General features: G+C 38.4%; 1 protein-coding gene across 3 annotated transcripts in view; it reads right to left on the bottom strand.

Moving 5' to 3' along the window:
• The window catches only part of MYLK (myosin light chain kinase), a 186,548-nt gene that overhangs the window by 118,761 nt on the left and 43,531 nt on the right, over positions 1 to 24,256 (bottom strand). For all 3 annotated transcript variants that reach the window (XM_018911339.3, XM_009087830.4, XM_018911340.3), the window contains one exon: positions 15,056 to 15,213. In XM_018911339.3, coding sequence (XP_018766884.3) covers positions 15,056 to 15,213 — 158 coding nt within the window. The remainder of the gene's footprint in view (positions 1 to 15,055; positions 15,214 to 24,256) is intronic.

Genomic DNA, 24,256 nt, shown 5'->3' with positions numbered 1-24,256 from the left:
AAAACAGAGAACTTGCCTGGCAAGGTTAAACATGAAAATGTTAAATATTTGGAGATTTAGCTATGACTTTGCAAACAAAGCGAAAAACCTCCCTCTTCTACAGAACAGTCTAGAATCCACAGTTGTGTCATTAAAGCAAAAATGGAATACAGAGCAGGAGCAAACATGCTCACTTCAAAGTGTTACCTCTGTACATACAAGAAAAACCAATGGTCTTTCTGTAAACCTAGGACATGTTTTATTTTTCTACTTTGCCCTCGCCAGTGCCAAATGGCATTTGATACTTTATAGTCCAAGCACCAAACACAAGATCCTTGTGCAGATGGCATCCCACAAATTTTAGTTTTGACACTTGAAAGGTAGTTCTGCATAGTCTGTTTATTCAGTATCACACTATTCAGACCCTTTTTGCAGATTGCAAAGGTGCTGAATACTACACACACTACCACAGGTCTTTAGGGGAACCAGTTTTTATGGTGCTCAGCAGGGAAGAATTTATGACCCATCCATGGAAGACATGGTCTGCTAACTGAAAAGCAGACAGCAGCTGCACATAATTTCTTCTTCAATTTTCTACATTTGATCTTTTTTCTTTTTTTTTTTTTTTTTTTAATTCAGAGTCAAGAACTCCCAGAGGTGTACAGAGTATTTGCCTTATGCTCAATCACCAGATTATAACTGTTTGAAAAAAGCACTGCTATCCCAGGTACCATAACCTCAACAAGTCCATTTGTGTTATATTTTTTTCTGAAGGATTCAAGTGGAATTTCAGAGTAGCACTGGGTGTCAAGCTACCTTGAGTTTATTCAAGTTCAAACACCAGTCCCAATTTAAGCAGCTCTTAAGAGTATGTTTAAGCCCTATTTATGTCTTTTGGAATTAATCACATGTACTGGTGCTTTTCCTAAATTAAATTTGATTTAATTTAAGGAATAAGTTTAACTGTACTGCTTTAAAGTAATATTGTTACAGGAATCATCATACAACCACAAAATAACCTGAAACATCAGTCAGCTGAAATACAGAACTCTGCCATGATGGATTCTACCCTTTCCTGTACAGAGGACATAAGGGAACACACTGTATAGTGGAACACGTCTGGGGAGCTGGGATGTCAATCAGCAACTGAATCAGGGGCTGCAAACCTCTGCTACGCTAATGGGGACATTTTCAGACAGCTTTTGCTGTCTCAGACTGGCAGAGCTTTTCTGATGCAGCTTTCATAAATCATTCTGCCAGCAGCAACATCTGCCTTTTTACTCTTCCCACATTGTAGCCAGTTGACCTGCAGCAAGTAGGTGTGTCATGAGAGTTTTATGCAAACCACCCATAAAGTTCACATGGACTTTTTTTTCTGTAAGTACAAGTTTTCTGAATTTAATGTGGGACTATAGGTAGACTGAATATCTATCCATCTTTAGATCTGTTTAATATTTGTATTTAGTCATTGTCTGATTTTTCCCACTTTTAAAAAGCCATCCTCTGGCTGCTAAGTCAAAAGCAGATGCCATAAACCTTGGATAAAGTCTAGGAGAAAGCTTAGGCTATTTCCTCCAATGCCATCCAGATGCTGTCCTGGCACACAAAGATGACAAGGTCTCGATAAAGTGGTAAAATTCTGGCATTTTTCAAAGTAGGAGTGCACAGGAAATTGAGTTCTGTAGAAGCTGAAGATAATTCCAGTCCAAAATAGGTAGCAGTAGCTGTCACTTGGGAAAGTGTAACTTTGACTTCATGGCTGAGGATCTGAGACATGGAGATTTTGCTAAACTCACACTTAAAGGAACTTAGATTTCAATAGTTAGTACCATTAGATGAAATAATCTGACCATATTTCTTCCTTGCCAACAAATTTGCTGTTGGAGGAATCAATGCAAAGTCTGCAGATGCAGAACAGAGGGGCCACTGCTCTTCTTAGATGAACAATGACTGAATGTGTTTGTATTCAGAAACCAAAGTGCACAGCATTGAGTGAACAGTGAAGAGATCCAGACAGAATAAGTCCAGAGCCTTGGCAATGAAATAAATACCACACAAAACAGACTTAAAAATAAGAGAAGTAAAGCCACCACCACAGGAAAATGTGAGCAACACGATAAGAAATGACTCTGTCAGCTCTCAATAACTTCAGCACTGCCATACAGAATGGGCCAAAAAGATTCCAAAGGCAAGGGCCAGTACAAGAGCTCTCAACATAAGAGTGAAGATAAACTTTGCAGCCCTCTCTAGAGTGAAACTCTCATCAATTTTAATAAAAGTTTTCCCTGGTTCTAAGTCTCTCTTTAGAGAAGAAAAGGCAAACTGCAAAGACAAAGCTTTCTTCCCATGCTCCAAATTTTAAGAAGTGTTAGATATTATGAGGTGCTGAATAGCTTAAAATCCTAAAAAATTGCTAAGAAATAGCTGACCTCTGTGCATGGTTAAGAGTAATTTAGGATTATGCAGTACAAATGTAAGAGAGTTCAAAGGGAAAGAACTGTGGCTGTGGAATGGAAATAAGGCTCTTGCTAATTTTTCTACATAGCCCAGCGAGTCCCTAAAATTATCTCTCTTTCCCCATCCTTCTCTGAGTTTCCCTCTTTGGTGATTCTGAGTCAAGATGTCTATCAAACATTATTAGATGAAGCAGCTGCTTTATGTCAGTAACAGTGAATTTAGGAGCATGTCAGAAGTTTCCTGATAGGACTGGTGTTCATTTCACAGCAGCAGCAATCTTTGCTACAGGAAACAAGATTTTGAGGAATCAGAACAAAGTTTTGAAAAGCTGTCAGAACAGAAGTGGTTCAATAATTTCCAGTTCACCAGGACAGCCTGATTTATGGTGTTTGCCACTAATTTTGTTCAAAAATGTTATGTGACAGCACTAGAAGAAAGACTGAAACATAAAACAGTTTAACACAATAAAAATAAATTGTTGGGAAAATTTCTCCCCTCTTCTCATCAAAAAAAGCTGAACTTTTAAGACTTGAAGATTTTTACTTTCAATTTTCAATCCTTCATTCATCCTTTATCCAGAAATAATTCAGACAGGTGGATAATTATTGTTTAGACAAAGTAGAAAGAGAAGGAAGCTCCCTGAGCAATTACAAGATGATATCAACACCAACATTTGGCTGTCATTAGCAAAATGTGTGTGTGTCCCCACTTAGAAGGAGAACATTTAGCTGTTTTATCTCACAGAACAGATCACAGAATCCAGATGCTTTAAGCCACAGCCTGAGGCTACTGATACCACAGGAAAGCAGCACAATCAAACACCATCAATCATTTTCATAACAGCAATCCCTTCATAACTGCAATACCTGGGCTTGGAACCGGCAGTCACTTTTTAAAGGTGGCAATTCACCTTGTTTCTTTTTTTTAACAAGAGAATGTTCACCATTTATTGCAATAAAACTTGCAAAAAAAAAGATTTCTCCTTTGCATATTATTTCTGGAATACTGAAAGGGGATTTTTTTTGTTTGTTTGTTTGCATTTTTACTTACTGGTGTAAAGTTTCTGTCTTAACAGGGCAAGAATTTATCTCGTATGTCTCTGCATACTATGTAGGAGCTATGCCACTGACCAAACAATCTTCATACTTTCCTCGTTTGGGGATGCTGTTCTTAGCATGCTATCAACAGATGAGGAATCTCTACAAATTTACATGAGTGCACAATTTATGCATAACCCATTATTAAAAATTATTGAGAAAAATTGCTTTCTTTCTGTGCCCAAAACACACAGCCACTGGAAAATATGTTTGGAGTTACAAAATTTACAATTAAGCACAGCAATCCACTTCTGAAGTGTAAGGTGGTAGCAAACACTATGTGCTTTAAATGAACATGCCCATACTTTATCAGTTTTCAAGCAGACAAGATTTTGTTTCCTGCAATTTAGGAGTCTGGCCATGGCCACAGAAAACACTGAAACTGGATTTTGTTGCTGGGTTGCCTGCACAGTTAATGACTGTCTGCTGATGGTGACAAAGACTACTGGAAAAGGCTGTGTTCTGGAGAAGCTGTAATAATTCTCCTCAGGTATGTGTTCTGCTTAGTTAGTGCTTCTTGGTAGGGCTGAGAAAGCACTGGGCATGAAGTGTCATTTGTTACAAACTTCACTAAAAGGTGATGTGCTTATGAAGAGATATAAAATGCAATGTTGGATCATGAAGATGTGAACACATCAGACATCCTAAACAACTGGCATTTCCCATTGCACCATTTATTCCACCAAGTGCAACTTATTGCTATGCCATAAATAATTAGTACTTCTGTACAAAATCCTGTGGAAAAACATCAACTGCTCATTAGCAACTGTCTGTGATTCTTTTACCCTGTAATAATCTGTGAAATTGATAAGCTTTCCTAACTTCACACACACCCTTTTAGTAACATCTTGGCAGAGGTAACTCAGATAGTACAATGCACAAATGGCTGTGTCTAGAATAAAAATAAAAACCAAGGGCTGAGCAACAACAGTTTAAAAGAAAAAATCTCAAACTACTAACTGAAATACTAAGTATAAATTGCTGTGACCATAAATTTCTAGTTCAACAATTCAGGATAAATATTTATAGTCATGCTAAGTTTAAGAGAAAGTCTGTGGGCTCACCTCTCCTTTCTAATGCTTTCTCTCAAAACTAAAATTGCTGTGATCTTGGTAAGAGAAACACATATGCATTCAAAAGTAGCTGTTTGGGTTGTGGAAAAAGAGCTTACTCTGCATATGCTTTCAATAGAGCTCCACTTAACTGCAGTTGCTCCATTCCTACTGAGAGGTCTGAACAAGCCCAACATCGTGTTTTCCATTAAACCTGTGGGTATGCAATAGTCTCCCAAGCAGACAAACCTTCTGCTCATTTGCACAGCCCAACAAACCAGCTTTGAGTCAAGGCTCTGAAGACCCAGTTCTGGCATTGTGATGCTCTGCATCCAACAGGAGGCACTAAGGTAGCTGTGATGTTTGCACCCATTGCACATCTTCATTTTCTCTTCCAAAATCAGAAGTTAGTTATCTCCCAAACATCTAGGATACTGGATGGGAATTGAACCTCTGGAAGACAGACATTCTGATCTGAATCCAGGTATGTATCTCTGTGTTTCTCTGTGTCATCTCGCACAAGACAATAAATCTCACCATGCCTTGGTGCCCCACATAAATGTCAAGGGAGTAACAATGATTATTTCCTCTGTTGTTCCGGCTAGAAAGACCATCAGAGAAGGATCCAACTCTACTCTGGCCTTTGTATGTGTTAAATACTAGGATTCCAGTTGAATGAGGCTGTTTAAGTGGTACCATGAAATGAGCAGAAATCAATACCATTTGCAATAGTTCTTTAATCTGTACTTCCAAGATTCTATCATAATTTTTCTTTCAGTGCTTTGGCTTTTAGAATAACTTTGTTTTGAAATATTTATATTTGCCTCCCTGCAGAGACAAACTGCTGAGTTATTCTTTTATAAAAGAACACCAGAATTTATATAGACAAAAAAAAATCAACCTTAAGTATATTGAACTCTTGTTCCAGAGAGTTCACAGAACAGAAAAAAAATCTTTATTCGCTGTTCGCCAGTATGGGAGTGTGATATAAATGAGTTAGATTTGAGATACAAGTTAGATTTCATACTGCCATGTGTGTGCAGGTGCTTTTACAAATCTTTTAGAAAACAGTGTGCATTGCATTAATATTCTAAGATTTGCAAAAGCAATTTAAATAATACATGCACCATAAATAAAGGCTTGCTTGTGTATTATGGGACATACTGAAGGAATGGCAAACTCTCAAGCCACACAGTTATGATTCAACTGTACCATGCAGCTGGAGGAAAATTACCATTCTCATTCAATGTGAGTTGAGAGAGCACAGAGCTGGATGAAGTAAGTTCAATATGCCATTGCCAACAGGCAAATAACCATGAGCAGAATTATTTCATTTGTCAGTTTTTGCCTCTCCCTTTTCTCTGGGCTCCATGTGCAGCTTTTTGTCATCTTTAAATGAAAAGTTGCAGTTGGAATGCAGTAAGACTTTTAATTAGTGTTTTGGTAAGCTCAGCTGTTGCATTTACAATAAACAGTATATTCCATAGAATAACATTTACCATAGTATTTCTTAAAATATGCAGACAAGCACGGAAAACTCAGAAAAAGATAAAATAACATATTTTTCCATTCTGCCTCATTCTTCAAATGAATTACAAAGGTTTCCATCTAAGCAATAAAAAAATTGCAAAGCTGACTTTGAATTTGTACCAGTTTTGGCCACGGCATTTTCAGAAGACAAAGACTGCTTTGTTCTGTTTGACTACAGGTTTACAACAATGTACTTACTTACAGAGAATAAAACTATGTCCACCATCAGAAAGCCTAGAATCTTGTTTTTTTAAAAGAAAAATTTACAGGTTTTCACACTGTCTATTCCTAAAACTCCTCTGAAAAAGAAAGGTGGAAGATCTATAGAATCTCATTGCAACATATTCTTAATGTGGGATGGCTAGCCTAGAGGCCAGGTTACTAACTTGTGAGTCAAACGTGATTTAGCTCCTAACCTACAGCCTGCCTGTTTGGTTCCCTAGAAGAATAAAGTCAACATATTTAGGTAGGTCACTCAAAGCCCTTATATTGAACTAGTCACCCCAGAGACAACCAGTCAGTGGAATGCCTTGATTTTCTGGCTCCAACCAGTGCAGAGCTTTGACATGTAACCTCTGACCCCAAAAGGAGCAGCAGTGGCTCCCTCAGCACTAGCCCAACACTTCAACATCACTCCCATTCCAAAGCTTATTTCCCCAACATAAGAGAAGAACACAAGAGATGTGCATTCACGTGTGATGCTGAATTATGGACTGGGATGACTTCTGGCTTAAGAATCATCATCAAGGCACATTTGTCCTCAGACAAAACAATGAACTCTGAAAGCTTAGCTAGAAAAATGGATGCTGTTTCAGACCCCTGCTGGAGATCCAGTAACCTCTAGTGACAAGATAATGTCTTACAGACTGAAGGTTAAAAACTGAACTGGAAACCTACAGAGGAACAATCTTGCCTCGCCTACTTTTGCTCCTGACTGTATCCTCCTTTGGGATCTTGACCCTGGTTCATAGTTTGCCGTGTCTGGGCACAGCAGTGCCCTGCTGGAGCAGAGCCTGAAGGACTGTGGCCAATGCAGGGCTGTGGCCAGCTGGTGATGGCACAGGTCATGCATGGCTCCCCTTGGCTCCTGGCTCACACTCCTCTGGGGAGCAGCCAGCCCTTGCTGCTCCCTGTCAGACAGACAGGTTTCTCCCCCTCATGAATGGGCTGAATTCACAGCAATGTAATTTTCTGTTCAGCATGCATTTAGATACTGGGGAGTCCAAATTTTACATGGTAAAATATTATTTTGTCTGGTTTTGCCCAGTAGGTTTCCAAACTTCATACTATATCCATAAGTGAACACAGCCAAGAAACATGTCAAAAGCAGAAATTTTTAGTTTTGGAGTCGAGGTGCTAGAGTGAGCATGGACTGAGCAAAACCACAATGAGTAATGATGTGTTTTGATTATAAACCTTCTCCACATGTGGCCTTCTGCAGATTCTGAATGCATAATGCTTGCTGTCTACTATTGACTACTCTCTTTTCCCACAGGGACAAAGCAGAATTATATCAAAAGTGTGACCTGGAGTCATTTGGTGCAAATTCTCAAGGACCCATTTACAGACAGTCAAAAGCACACTTTGCTATTTTATGTGCGGTTCTCATTGCTACATATGGCACTGAACCCTTCCCTGACCTTTCTGGTTTCATCAGCCAGATGCAGGCAAGGAGCTTGACGTTCAAACCTTGTTTATGATGGCAGAAAGCAAATATATTACTCGTTAGCCAAATGCACATCTGATGATAAACACTCTATCCTACCTTTAGGGTGAGCTAGAAAAATAAAATTTAAAGCTTTCCAGTTAGAGACATATTTCTGGAAGAAAAAAAAAATCAAATCAACCAAAATATTTTTTCCCCCCTTTTCATACCTCTCACATCAATAGAGGCTATTGCAGCACAAGGAAAAGAAAGTCAGCTACTCTCAGTTCTGTTACACTTACTAGATCTTTTTTAACTTTCAAACTTAATATGAGTGTGATAAAGGCACAATTCCCTAAAAAATCAAGTTTAAAACATCATAATGCTAAGTTGCACTCATGTTTCATGTACTGGTAAGAACGTTTATTTAAGTAAGAAAGCACAATGCTACATGATGAGTTTTATTGCCAGTGGAATCAACCACAACAAAGCCTTCTGCACTGACCCAGAGGAGCAAGGGAGACTAGTCTGGAAAAGATGATGATATTTTTCAAATTAAAAGCAGAACTGAAGAACTTAATGAGACATTGTTGAAATCCGAGAGATTCATGATTAACCATCATGGGACAGAAAACCCAAGAAGAATTATAATGACTGGTTCTACTCTGACCTACATGGATTCAGTCTCTGGGCATCTCTTTGTTCAGCTGTTTAGGACATGCTGATCTTCTGTTTTTCTCTTTGGAAATAGGTAGATTTGAGCTATTTCTTTTTCAGATACATGTGTATTATCAACTCTAAACAGTGGACTTTATGATTAGCCACGGCATTTAGTCCATCCTTATTTTTCTAAGAGACTGAATCTCTTTTACACCACCATATGTCTCCTTTTCCTCAGCAAATTTGTCAATACATAATTTAGAATTTGGGTTGTTTTTTTTTTTTTTAATTTCTGCTAAATGACTATAGAAAAAAAGCAAGTCCAGAAATCCCTGCTAATGAAGAAAATTTTCTCCACAGGAACATCCCTATGGATAAATTTTTATATGGACACTCTTTTCCTCTTTAGCTGACACAAAGCCATGCTTTCAAACAATATACTACAGTAGTGGGTGGTCACAAAAAGAAAAAGATACCTAAAATAAACTTGTCAGAGTCAACAGTTCATTTGTTCCATCAAAGCAAACCGGGGGCAGGTAGATGCAATGAAATCACACAGACTTTTACCGTCAACTTTGTCATGTGATTTTAATTGCTTCCACCTAAAAATACAAAATATTTAGAAAAACATTAAAGAAACAGGTAAAGAAATAAAGAAAGTGGTGGTCAAAAGCAGCACAAATATGTAGTCTGACTTCAGCTAAAACAACACTGGTTTGGGTAGATACTACAGAAAATAATACAAGATTCTTTATAATTCCCTATGTACATTAGTTAAAGAGTTTTAAAAAACTTCTATTATTATTACCATCACAGTTATTATAAATTTTTTTTATATTCCTTGAATTACAGCAATTCCTACCACAACAATCAAAAATAGGGAGGAAATCTTTCTGGCACTGTGTGGAGCAGAACTCCTGTCACCAACTAGTGGTAGATAAGCAATTTAAGTGGGAAAGGAGACAGAAAGCAAATAGAAAAATAAACGTGATAGGATCAAACAGCACATTTCTTCCACAGTTTGGAAGTGGGGGGTTACTGAACACATGCTCAATTATACAAAATAATAAAACCAGCCCTGAGAAAAGACAACTCAGAACAGGGATATATATGTATGTTCAGTGTTCCCCAGTCATGGCCTCTTTCCTGTGTAGAAATTTTGTCTGGGTGGAATTTGAGGATATTCAGCATTGTCTAGAATTTCTGAACATCTGGCAGATTGAAAAAAAAAAAAAAAAAACCTCTGCAAAAGGTCTGACCAAACTTTGCTGCCAAGTATCCAGAAATATTGGCTGTGGCCTCAGCACATGCACAGATCAGTTGCAGGGGACAGTGTTTTAAGTCCAGCACTACTGAGCATCATCACATGCTCTGCACACAGACTACACAAGGAATGCTAAAATACTTCTACCATGGAAATCCTGAGTATAGCTGTGATGGCCACAGGTGACAGGAAGACAGATGTGGAGAGACAGAAGTGGAGCTCATGGGCCACCACTCCTGCCTAAAACCTAGAAATTTCTTGAGCAGCAACTTGAACACCTACAATTTTTCTAAAGGATATATCATTTGCAAGGCAAGGAAAATGGGCATCAACACATGGGTGCTTGTGTCAGTTGATGAAAGGAAGTGTGTTTGAATAATTCTGGGTGTAGGTGACACTGTGTGGGGAAGTCCTTTTGACTGAATCCCACCTTAACCACTTCCCAGCAGAGCAGCCACTTTCACTTTGGACTCATATAAGGCTGAGACTGTTTCCATATACCATACAGGGTTATAGAGTAAAATAGACCCAAATAAAACCATGCATGCATTACTCAGGAGAACATGTATGTGGTGAGTGAATATGATGGGAGGTCAATTACACCAAGGAAGAAGACACACCAGTAGAAGATACAAACAGAAAACAGCACACCATAAGCTGGTCACAGCCACCCTTTGTGTTTATTTTTGTGTTTGTGGGGTTTTTTTTCTTTTATTTCAGCTGTCCATACCTCAATGTCTGCCTAACACAAAATGTCTAAGTAACTTCTCAGTGCACCACATTTTTCCCAAAAATGCTCCAGTGGTACGTGGAAAGGAAGATCAAATAAAATCCACAGTCAAGTTGAGAACTTTTTCAATTCTTTCCCCTTCAAAACATGCCTCAGTGTTTCATATCAAGTTTCTGGGAGTATCACAGTATCACAGATCAGCAGAAGTCCTCTCACAGCACTAATTTCCATCAGACAGCTGTCTCCCATGAAAGCATGGATCTCTCCTGAATTTCTTCCCTTATATGGCTCAGAACAGTCATCCCTCCAGAAAGTACAGATCCAAAGCCACTGGCAGCTTCATGCATTGAGCTGCCCAGTACATTTTGTAACAGCAAAGAGCTCAGGCCAACAGCAAGGGATGTTGTGCCATGTCATCATCTTCTGTCATTACACGGGCCCTTCTCAGATTCTGCCATCTGAAATCCAGGCATGTGGTGTAATTAAGGCATTTTTCTGGAGAGCCTGCTGACTGAGGGTTGGAAATGACTCACACAATGCTACCTTGAGACCAAATCTAAGGGAAGATACCAAAGGTTTTGCCATGCATAGTTTGCGCTATGCATGTAAAACATGCCACAGTAAAAAAAAAAAAAAAAAAAAAAGGCTAAATTTAGTTTCAACTTTAGTGGGTAGTTGAAAGAATTTATAAATGCTGTGGGAGTGCTTAACAGTCTTCATTCTTGTAGAGCTTCCCTATTCTTTACCTCTTAACACACTGCACAAATGGGTCTCCTCTCTATCCCAGAACAGATTGCAGAATCACTGCTGATTTTCCCACTGCCTTTTGTTTCTTACTGCCTGATCCCAATTCATTTCCTCAGGTGTGTTTCTCTAAACAGTACCTGTGCAACCACCAGCAGCAAAAGCAACTGTAAGTCATTGGATTTTACTGATTCAAACAGATTCAACAGCAGGGTGGCAGAAGATACCACATTGGAGAAGAACAACCAGAAAGCACATTAAAAGGGGTAGAATTTGACATTGACCTGGCTTGCCTTAAAATTTACCATCCAGCTCCCTTACCTGGAGGGTGATGGAAGGGGAAGGGCAGAACAGTATTCAGTGGGCAGCAAAATGAATTTAGTACCCCAACAGCTACTCAAACCATGAGCTACATGATAGCTCCCTGGGATTAGAATACCAGACTAGATTTAGTAGTTTGATATCTTGGTTCTGGCAGTGGACCATATATGATGGCCCACATGAAGCAGAAAAACCACCCATACTGCACTGTTGCGAACTGTACAATGTTTTGTCCGAGGAGGAAAACTCTTTCCTGACCCCTACGCAATGGGTTTGTGGTCTGTAGAACATTTGGCTGTTCCTTCCAAGCAGAGTTATAGCACAAGTATTTTTTTAGGCTCATAAAATTAATGACCATCAATACATGTGCAAATAAGGCAGATTAAGTGATTGCTGCAATCAAATGCACAAGTTAACATCCAGTGTTCAATCCAATCGAGAAAGAAATAGCTTAAAACCAAGCCTGGTAACATTTTGGCTTGCTCTTCTTTTCCAGGAGTGTCTTAAAGGTTCTGACAGATGAGCTAAAATGCCTTAACACAGGGCACGAGATTACTGCCTTGAGCTGCTCACCTCACACATGATGTGGCATTGAAGAACAGTTTATCAACCCAGTCCTAAAAAGTGGGGAACATCCAACACAATGTCACAGCTGTCTGGAGTGGTTTGTCTAAAAATCACCTCAGCAATTTATTGATGAACAACTGAGATGTTCCATCCAGCAGATCTTTGGGGAGTATCTAGTGAAAGTAACCTTGGCTTTGCCTTACTGTTTCCACTCTGTGCTCCAAGACAAAGTCGTGCTCATACTCTTGAAAGATGATGATTTAAACTTCTATGCTGAGATGCCACTAGAAAATTGATATAAACTGATATAACTGATATAAACTAGATATAAATAAACTTATTGAAATTTTAGTAAGAAAATCAGGGTGGTAGTTGAAGGAACAGGAAAATGGTAAAAAACCATCTCCTGTTAAAGGAAGCCCCAGTTTCGTTCTACCTCAAATTTCCTACATTTATGGGCTATTTCTCAATTTCTGCACTCTCTTTGATCTTGAATTGCCATTTGACACAACTTATCTAATAATGCAGCTAGAAAGAAAACCAACAATTTTAATTCTGGGGCCCTCTCTTCCTTGTTCACTTAATGAGAATACAGGATCATCACAATATCAGATTTATATCCTGTCTTGGATTCTAAAAATATTTGTTCTTTCTGATAAGATCAATTCCACTGCAAAGAAACTCTTTGAAGAAAAGCTCCTGTCTAGCCATTTAAAAAACTTTTTATTTTTCTTTAGCCTGAGTCTGGTTTAATATTTATACTGCAACAACATATCATAACATCTGTAGCCTAGATAGGTTTTCCAGGATAGAAAAACCTAAATATGTTGAGTAGCTTCTATTACTAAATCTTAATAAATTGTTTTTGTTAAGATTGTCCTTCTGAACCTGTTTTTCTAAACAGGTCAACTGTTCTTCTGAAGCTCTGAAACACTGAAGTGGAAGAAGAAGCAACATTGTATTACCCAGCTGAAGATGGAGCCAGATGTTAACAGCTCTGCAGGCTCCTGCAGCTGTTCAGCCACAGCACCTTTCAAAAGGGGCTGCTGTGTTCCCCCTCACTTTGCCCCTGTTACTACAGTAAGGGCACAAACAAAATACTAATACTGTCACCCCTATTTTAAGGATGGAAAATTAAAGGTTTTGGCCACACTCATATACTGAATTGCCAGAAAAGATATTTCGATTTTCATCAAGTAAGTCCAAGTCAGGACTTCAATCAAAGTTTTGTTCCTTCAAGGAAATTAAACTTGACAGTTTAATTAGTATTGAATTTGTGTATTTTTTTCCAAGCTACTAAAAAAACCCCTCAGACTTCATCCTTCCAGTTTCCAAAGTGGCTTTAAAAAGGGAATATGTATCCCTGGAAAATTAACACTTTAAAACCAGATATAAAATAAATGCAAAGCAGTGATGGCACTCTAGCTTGTAGGTTATTATATTTTACAATTGTTTCCATTTGACTTAAATAATAAAAATTCTGCAGAGTGCAATAAAAACTGGAAATATCCCACTTGAGCTTTTAATTAGGAAACATGAGAACTATAAAACCAAATCTTAACACATGCTTCAACTTTGATTTCACTGAATTGTTATTGCAGCATAGCCTGGAAGAACCAGTTGGAATTAGAATAGCATTGTACACAGGTGGCACATGGAGAAAGTAGAAACACACTGCCATTTTCCTACTGCATTTGCAACAAGATGAAACAATGAGGGGAAGAAAAAAATAAGACATAAAGAGTAAGAACAGAAGTGCTCATGGGGACTGGCCAATGTCATACACACAAAGCATTTCTGACTGCTGCCTTAAAATCACCTAAAAGTAAGCAAATTTTCAAAAAAAATCTTGAATGTTTGGTAAAAAACTGTTCTTTGTTTTATGCACTTTATTGAAATTTGCTTTGTATGAAAAATACCAACTTTTCTTCAGAAAGTCAAATCTATCTAACAACAGCTTCTGAGTTTTGCTTCAGAACTTCAATTTAATATACTCCAAAACCTGTTTTCCTACACAGTTCCTGTTGAAAAAATCCCAGTTCCTGGCCTGGTCTTACATAAACAAATAAGATAAATATCAGATGCCCTCTACCGGCCCTGTGTTTAAGTTAGAGTTTCAGAAGTTAGAATTTCCCAAATTCCTTCTAGCCCTTGCTTTTGTTACAGTAGGGTTGCAGTTTCCTGCCTGTGTCAGACGAGTCCCAGCACTTCAAAGACTAAAAGTGCGGTCAGTTTGATGGTGCAGCTGTCAGCATGCAATCAGAGCGTGACACGAACCAAAGGAAGCTGAAAGGACTGGGAGGGAAAGCTCACTGCTCCAGGAAAAAGAACTGGGTTAAGGGAGGAGAAAGGAAGATAGCTAGAACAAGGATGACAGATAAAAAAAATTGACACATGAAAAAAATATGGATGCCAGGATGCACAATTCAATATCCCAAAGCTGAGGGGAATGGGGGATACACACCCCACTACACAGCCTTTTAAACCCTTTGAATTAACAAGTTTTCCTGAACAAATCAGTCTTTCCTCTGAAAACGCTCTTTTTTTCTTCCAAGTTAAGAACACGAACTACCACAACACTCGTTGCAGATTCCTGACATGACTGCTAGGAAGAACATGCTGCAGCAGGGTTAGATTTGTGTCACACAGAAACAGGTAGATATTTGGGATTCAGGAATGTGAATGTGCAGTAGGAGAAAATGTAGAATTGCAATAGGGGAACGTGCTGACCAGAAACAGCCCTTGAAGCAGTTTCTCACTGATAATAACCTCAGTTCCCTGCATGCTCAACAAGGTTACACTTTGCAATGCTCAGGTTCTACAAATCTCTCCTCTACACAGAAACAGACCTGTAATGCTCCTCCCTCCCCAGAAGGGTAAATACTGGTGTATTCTTCTTGAATAAAGGTCCCACACTGCAGAGGCAACTTCAGTACTTTTGCAGCCCCCTGGTCAGCTTCAGAAGAGGGCAAAACCCAATGCAGAAGCTCTCCACAGTCTGTTTCTTACCTTTCCTTCAAACCTGGCAGTGGCTCCCAGCTGCACCCGGATATTGCGAGGAGGAAGAGTAAATGCTGGGGCTTCAGCAGGGACAGGGGGGCTGAGTGTCAGGGAGGTTTTGGAGACTCGAGTAGATGTCACCAGTTTCACATCCCCCATGATGTGGACTGCAAAAGAGAAACAAGTGGTAATATGGAAATTATGATGTTTAATTACCTTTATGACAGAACCAGCTAGGAATCAGACCAGGAACAGGGCCTCTGTATGTGTGCTGTATTTGTGTACATGGCAGGATCTTCAGCATAAGGTGGCAGGTGCTATTTTCTGGGAGGGGAACTGAGACCCAGGAATGGTGCCTGTGCCCACAGTTGTGGTCAGGGTCACAGTCTTGAGGTGAACTCAGCTTGAACCTTCAAGTCCCAGGCCAGAGCCTTAACCAAGAAGTCATCCTTTACAACTGCACTAAAAGGTAATAACTTATTTCAGGAGGATATTTTCATATCATGACTTTGATTTTCCTGGCCTGGAATACAACAAAATCAGTAAGTCTCAAAAGTGAGCCAGTGTTAAAAAAGTACTTATGAAATAAAGAGACCTCTGTTTGCACTGGATTTAAGTTGCAAGCGGGAATGTGGAAAATCTGATTTTTTCATACCAAGCTTTCAAGATCTTAAGAAATATCTGGATATCTCCCTGCAAAGTACTGCTAGTACAGAACAAATGCTTTTGCAGAAATTCAAAGTCTTTACTGCAAATCATTCTTACAGCACATAGACTAGTAAAATAGCATGGAAATCAAATTTCATAATGCTACAAGAATAGCATTTTAGACAACTATTTACAGTTATCTGCTCCAGAAGAAATTCTTCTGCTGAACAGTAAAAAAAAGCAAAAATTATTTTATTTTTTAAAAGTAAAATTACATGATTTTCAGGAAAAAATGTAGTAGCTGACCCTAGTACCTTGAATTCCTTGAATTTTCTATGTAAATTAGAAGACCAACTGTAAAATGCCTATTTAATAGACAAGTTTAATAAAAAAAAAAAACTGAGAAATTACTCAACCCACTAATAAGTCATGTTAAGCCAATGAAAATACTGAACTTCCGGTCTTAATCCTTTGCCATACACACCAATCTGTGATGGACTATGTATCTATTCATCTGATTCTGACAAAAGTTGCAATTAACAATACTTGACTAAACAGCAAAACTTCAATTTGAAAAGAGAAAAATCAATTAAACCAACATCACATTATTCTTGACTGTATGAAGTATACTTTTTCTAGAATAGGCTGCAGTTATCTAGGGAGTAGGGGAACAGAAGACTCATTCATTTCTAAACAGGACTTACACTCCAATGCCACATGTATGCACCTGGAAATCCAGTCTGAGAATTTAGTTTTCCACAGAACATATCTGATATGTTTCATCAACAAACAGAAACACCTTCTCTAAGTTTATCCAAAACAGTTTAAGAGGAGAGCTTTTCTCACAGAGGATATTAGTCTACAAATTACATATTTCATCTGAGTTTTTTCCTCCCTCACAGCCAACTAAGAGAAAGAGGCACCTCCAGAAGGTGTTTTGGTCTAAGGTGTGGGAGCCACAGAGCGTTGGGCTTCACAGTATGCACTTGTCAGGAACTACAGCTTAGAAGGAAAATCCTTCAAGATATTGGATAAATTATGCACACAGGTTTTCAAATAAAGCTTGGAATCTCCTTCCTCATTCATAAGAACACAGATGATGTGGACTTAAGATTTCTTCTGGCATAGTGCTCTGTTAGCATTTCTGTATATTGACATCAAAACCCCCAGAAAATCCTCTAGTGTTTCCAGCATTTGAATTGCAGAGGTCAACACAGAAATGGGATAAAGATGATTTCCTAACCATGATGTACAGCTTCAAACGGAGAAAGTGTGCCTTCATTTCCACAAGACAAACTTGCAGTGAATGTCTCTATTGACACACAGTCGCTCGAGAGCACAGCATAAGTCTCCCTTTCCAGTATAAGCACCTCTTTAAAAGACACACAGGAAAAAAAAATCTTGGTACTTTAAAGAATTTTGTGAAATCACAATATCATCTAAATAAGAAAGAAACTGACTGCACTTCCAAAGACAGAAGATGAAATACAGGCCTTGCTTCTCTTCTAATAAATGTACTTAGTACCTGAAGGGACAAACAATGAAAGTCTCTCACAGCTATAGTCACTGCAATAAACAACAATTTCCCTGAAAAAGAAGAAGAATGATTTGTTCAGCTAATTGTTCTTTCATTAATGACAAGGTTTCAAATTCAGTTCTCTGCTCAGCTAAAACACAATTTACCCCAGTGGACTTTCAATCAACTGCACAGCTGTAAACTGCTGCATACTGAGTCCATATCTGCCAGCACACTTCTAAAATTTATTTTTCCTTACAGATGATGACCAACTTTTTAAGTAATCAATCTTCAGTGCTTCTTCACACGTCCTTCTCCCCTCCCAATATGCACCTTTCCACAGCCTATAAATGCCAGTATTTGCAATATCTCCCTAGCTTTGAACTCTTAACTAACAAATCAGTCCACTACTAAAAACCTGCAATAAAATTTTCAGATCACCAGTAGTGACAATAATGTGCCAGGTATCATGTAGATGGTATGGAAATCTTTTCTTGTCAGGAGGCGCTATAATGCAACACAATTTAAATCACAGTGAAGCTGCAATACGAACCATAAGAGGCCAGTTACAAAACATCTACCCCACACATCTGTACTGACTTTACACAATGTTTACATGACAAACCAACATCAGAGAAAGCATATGCCACCTAAATGTTGTTTCAAAAATAATGGTGTAAGGGAAGTAAAACTGAAAACAAAGCTAAACCCAACAGCCAACACCCAGAATCCAATCCAAACAATGTTTTACCCATGCAAAGAGCACTCCACTTTGGTCAGTGCCATTGCAACGCCTGAAAAGAGCAAGAGGGAAAATTACAGGTACTACAGCTGCTCACAGGACTTCTATAGGGACAAAATGCTCAAGTGTCTATACTTTGGTCAATGCACTGCTGTCACTGTCACAGGGTGACTGTGACATGGAAATCCACAGAAGCCTGGATCCAGGCACCAAGTACCTGAAACAGCTGCTGGCACATGGCTGGAAAATACACAACACTCACCATCCACTCATCCTCCAAGCATCACTGGGCTCAGGTATGCATTGGACAAACAATACTGTGGATAAAGTCCAACTCCAACCTCTACACAAAGTGAAATGAAAGAAAAAAAGAAAGAAGAAAGAAAGAAACAGTGTAGAAGGAAGAAAAAAGAAAGAAAAAAAAAAGAAACCCTGAACAATTAGGCCACCCCAAGTTACACTTGTATTGCATGTAGGTAAGGACAAAAACCATGGACAAATTGTTGTGTAGTATAGTGAGACTGTAAAGAATAAAGACATAGCTAGTCCTTCTCATGAGAACATCTTGCAAAGATTTAAGCTTTTTCTAAATAAAGTGTCTAAAAAGGATTGAATTTACAAATTAAATACTAGCTCAAATCAGCACAAGCAGTTTTCTAGCAACATAAGCCTCTAATTATCCACATTTATCAGTCTGACTTTAATTAACTATGGATGCTTTTAGTAAATAATTAGGAAGTATCCTTTTACAGCTTAGAGGATGTTTAACAATTCTGTTCCTAAACAAATAACTAATTCCATGTTGCGCAGCCTGGTGTTACAAGGGAACTACAATGTCCAAACATTTTAAAGAAATAATGTTCCAGAGAACAAATCTTGTTCAAGCTCTCAATTTGACAGACAGGAAGAAAGCACACACTTAAAAGCCATGAAATGTGCCCGATTTTTTTTATTTTATTTAAGCAACTCCACAGAATAAGAATATACCTAAAATATTTTTCTTAGGTATTTCTTGCTTGCTCAAGCTTGCTCCTGAATAAGATTTCAAGGATGCTACATCAACTCCTAACATTTCATCTCACATTCTGTGCACACCTAGACTATATTCTTTAAACAAAACCAACTGTAACTGAAGTTGCAATGCAAACATTGTGGTATTAAAACACAGAAGAAAACCACCATGCAAATGTTGGTCTGTAGAGCAGTGATGTGGTTAGACAGCATTTCTAATCTGGATTTTTTTTTTTTTTTATTTTTAATCCTCTCTAAAAAGCACATAAATCCATACAAATTCTCACAATGTGCCCTCTAATCTTTCTAATACCAAAGCAGACTAATGCATTTCAAGCATTTTCTGCTGGGAACAAATCACTGTCACTCAATACTCTGCTCCCGAAAATAAACCCAAAAAAGCAAACACTAAGAAATCCATCTCATCGGTTTTTTCCTCCTCCACTTATTTTATAAAAGTAAATACTTACCATCAGCTTCCTACATAACCATTCAATTATACCAATTTCCTTTCACCAAGTCCTTCTTCCGAGGCAGGAGAAAAAAGAGTTGCAGAGAGTGCCTCTGTGTGTGTGTATGAGAGAGCAAGCTCAGGCAAGTGAGAGGAAACCAGAGCTGCCAGCGGAAAAACCTTTATTTGACTTACTGATATTGCAACTCTACACTAAGCACCACATTTTCACTTGGTCCAGCTATTCTGCTCTTTTAGGCAGACTGGATTCAATAACCCCTGAACCATCTCTGAAATCTGGATACGAGCTAAAGGACAGACAGCCCTGGGGTTGGAGCATTTGTCTGCTGTTTGGGAGTCCTGGTTGAATTCCCTGCTCCATAATGGGCTGCCTGCATGACCTCAGGCGAGTCACTAAGCCTGGCTTTTGCCGTGGCTCCCCATTTGTAAAGTAGGGATTATTGTACTTCCTTACCACAAAGAAGTGCTGTGGGGATAACTATATTAGAGGGTGGGAGCCAGGCTACAGTAAAGGACCACATAAATAGAACAACTAGCAAAAGGCACAAAATTACCATAAACTTACAGGAAGCTGGATCTCATTATACCTTTCTTTTTTTAAAATCAGTTGGGGGTCTTTTTTTAAAACACATATTTTAAAACACTGGGTACAGTTTATTTCCTTACACAGATCACTGAACTCAGACTTTTGCCAGGGACTAAATGCTACCTATTATACTTCAAAATCTTCAGTATTTAAATTAAGTTTTTTTTTTCTATTCTAAACCTGCTTGCTTCTCCCTTTCTCACACAGTTTATTTCCTTTCTTACAGCTTCTTTTTTACCAAAGGACTAGCATGCACCAGGACTGACATACGGTTGCCATATTTCTACACAAATCTATTACTTAACACGTTCTCCCCTGAACTGCAGACATGAATTTTTGCATCCATATGACTTGTGCCTATCTTTTCAGTCTTGCCCTACAAGACCACATAAGGAAGTATCCTGCCTTCTGTCAGCTACTGATACTCAAGAACCAGCATGTAGGAAGAACAATAAACCATAAAGGATCAGCAAAGGTGATAAATTTATGTGTCATTTTAGTGGAGAGGTAGAGGCTAGAAGCTGGAATAAGAAGCAGGGAACTTGGAATGCCACCAGTCATGGCCATGCTGTTCTGAGCAGCTTCTCCTTCAGACACAGGAACTGTAACAGGAATTGGACTCTATAGGAAAAGGATTATGATGCTACAAGTAGGACTAGTTTGAACAGGAAACAATATTAATACGAGTGAAATCAGTATTTTTCTCTCTTGAGGGGATGATAGGATACTGCCAACAAATCATTCTTTTTGTGATGTTCAGATCTTGGGCCTGTGTTCTGCTATTTGTAGGACTTTCTAAGTGCTGTGGTCAAGCAAAACCTGAATATGTCCTCACACTATAGGACTAAGAGAGATTTCCTATCAGTACTGACTTGACTAGGGTTCCTTCCTCTGTTGCCTCATCAATATGTTTCTTATTCTCTACAAACCTGTTTCTAGAAAAGTCAGTTTGTCAAAAAAATGAAAAAAAAATTAGGAATTTTCAACCCAGACTCCTAAATGTCCTATCTTTTTCCCAGTAAAATTTACTATTAGATATCACAGTAGGAACAGGATGAAATGCCAAATCTTCATGCACAACTCCATGATCCAAGAGTTTTGCAAACCGAAATTTTGGCAAATGTGTGTAAAATCCTTGAGTATGTTCCCACAATATTTTGCATAACTGACCCACACAAAATGGGAATTACAGATCAAGTGGCAATTTTTACTAAAGCTTAGACTCAGTAAAGTGACAGCAAAAATATTCCAAACTAAGTCACAATTTGATTTGTGACAATCACGTCACAGATTTTCCCAGAAGCCAGTTCTTCAAATCCCATAAGTTCAGTGCCTTGAATTTCACATTCAGCACGTCAGCCATGAGGCTTTGCATTAGCATAAATCTTGCCCATGCAGAAAAAGGAAAGAACAGGTTCAAACAGTTCCAGGTCTCATTTTAACAAAATACTATTGCAACCCCTATGTTCCATCCTGAAACAATAAAGTTTTCCAGGATGCTTCAAATACTGAAATATTGTCAAGCTCTCATTTAGCTGCATGTGAGATTCTGATAGGGTTTGAGCTATGAAATATAGAAGGAGCTTTCTGAAATGAAGTGAGGCCATTTTTTTAATGTAGCAATGTATGATATCTTTTAGGAGTTTGGCCTACAGTGTTAGAGATAAGAGATGTTCTGTGGCATATTTCCTTTATTCTATGTCTTGTGTATCCTTCCAAGAAGTACAGCTATTCCTATGTACTTTTCCAAGTGATGTTCAATTGATTAGTTTCTTTTGAATATGCAAATCACAACAATGGCTACTGTAGAAGAGTCTGTAGGTAGAAGTGGCTAATCTGGTGTGACTCAGAACAAACATCATTACTAATATTCAGATGATAAGTGTCCAAAAGAGCCTAAAATATTTTGTACAGCTTGCACGACAGAGAATTATTTTTGGTGGAGAGAGATGCAAGAAGCTGATCTGCCTAATCAATAAACTTTTTGCTCTTACTATCTTTGCATAACTATTGCAGCATGAACTTTAAACTGAAATGGTTCCCATGGTACAATGGCATAGAAGGGTGAGGAGTTTCATCCTGATCTTGTATACCTTGAGATGATGCTAAGTGACATACATTAATTTAAAGCCAGTTTTATTAAAGGACAGGAATGGGAGTAAAAATCTTTGTTTTTAAAACCCTATAAGAAAACAAACAAATGAAAATTCACCCATGTTCTTTTTAAGGAAAATCATGCCCTCCATACAAGTCTGTGCTGCCGAGGAAATATTCACCAGCAATGATGACTTTCTTCCAATTACAAACAGTTGTAAATGTCCTCTAATTTTGTCAATTGATCAGTGCTATTTAGGATACTAAATAAAGATACCAGGCCCACTGGATCTGTACAAATATCTAACTTCACTTACTCTCAGTAGTTCATGTGGCTGCAATGGAATGTCTAACATGAGCCCTGACGTTTGCCCTTGAACAATTACACCTTAAAGCTTTCTTGATAAATTAAAGCAGCTGCAAAGGGTATTTCAGGTACAAGGAAGGCTGCAGAAGTATAAAGAAAAGTAAGAAATAAGTGTGTACTCTTCATAACACAGAATCATCCTGATAAAAAACAGATATACTACATTATTCAATCATTCCATAACCACTGAGCATTAAACTTTAGGAAAGAGCACACCCATTACAAAGCAGCGGAACATGTCTTAAAAGAATGCAATGACATTTGAAGTCTCAGGTTTAATTTGAAACATCAGATTAAGAAGCAGTAAATCAAGAGAGACCACAAGAAACAGCTTCTTTGTAGTCATTATCTTGGAAGAAATACGAGTAGCTAAATGTGACATGAATTGGGCAGGTTCAGTACAGCATCCATACCTAAGAACTGTTTTATAGCAGCAAATTGAAGCCAGAGGGAAACCCAGATGGCAAACGGGATGCAAGTTGGGCTTGTTCTTGCTGATTCCAAAGGAGCTTCCTAAAGAAACACACTGGGAAGAGTAATTCAATCTCACTTCAAAACCTCCTACAATTCTAGCTAATAAGCAACAGTTAAAAAAGGAGGGGGAAGAAAAAGGCAAGATCTCCAGAAATGTTTTCAGTGAACTAAGCAGCAGGTCACTGCCACTAAAATTCTACTGGTTTTCCTTTAAAGGACCATTTCTAGTATTTAATATATACCAAAACCCAAATACTTTGTCTAGAGAAGGTTTTGACTAAAAATCTCAATCTGAATTTCACCATTGACAGCAGGTCTCATAAAGGATCAAAGTTCTAGTAACACCATTCATAGTCCTTAAAGAAGGATTTTCAGGATATGCAGAACATGCACTCAAAATATCTGAAGGGAGATTGCACCAGGCCTCATCTTACCAATAAACCTTTGTGTTTAATTTGTGTCATGTATCTTGTGCTTGACAAGTACAGAATAACTGGTACAAGTTGGTGTTTATGCTAGAAACACGTATGTGACAAAAACCATCCAAAATTCAGGGACACTTCAGGGTGGGGGTATGACTTTGATCATTGAACAGCAGGACGTAGATTAGTAACCTGTTTTTTTGCAGGAAGGAAAACAATTTTCCCAGTACTGCGCTGCCTTTCAGGACATACAGTGATGCAAGCAGCAGGGAAACCACTAGGAAGATACTTGTTCCAGGTCATCTTCTCACAGCAGGTGGAATTTGCACTGTTTCTCCACAATCTCTACTTGCCACCAGTGACTGAACACCACAGAACACCTGAGCAGCACCTGGAAACCCAGATGAGAATGTATTTAAGAGGACTTGCATGAAACACTTGGAAAGGGTCTCTTTAAACCATCCTGAAATGGAACTTGCAATGATAGAATAATTTTCAGTGCCAGGGGATGTGAAGCTTGTCAATACAAGCTAATAGCAGCATAAAGTTTCAAGTACAGAAGATAAATTTGCAACTACAGCTCTGGCTTCAGACCTTTATACTCAATATACGCAAGTCCAACAATATTGCTTTGCTAGTATTTAAACAACACCTTCCATTTAAGCCCCTAAGATGTAATTTTTTATATACTGACTCTCAGTATTCAGGAAGAAGAACGATTCAGTGCTTCAATAATTTAGTCTAGGATTACAGAGCTGGGAGACTATAAAAGAAAACGTAAAAACAAGATCCCAAAGAACCAAGGGCAGGTGAAAAAGAATTTGACTTCTTAAAAGAAAGAAAAGTCTTATTTTCTGTTTATTTGGTATGGTACTTCC

This window comes from Serinus canaria, chromosome 7 (assembly GCF_022539315.1).
Source record: "Serinus canaria isolate serCan28SL12 chromosome 7, serCan2020, whole genome shotgun sequence".
Lineage (NCBI taxonomy): Eukaryota > Metazoa > Chordata > Aves > Passeriformes > Fringillidae > Serinus > Serinus canaria.
This window is presented reverse-complemented; position numbering and strand designations above follow the sequence as displayed.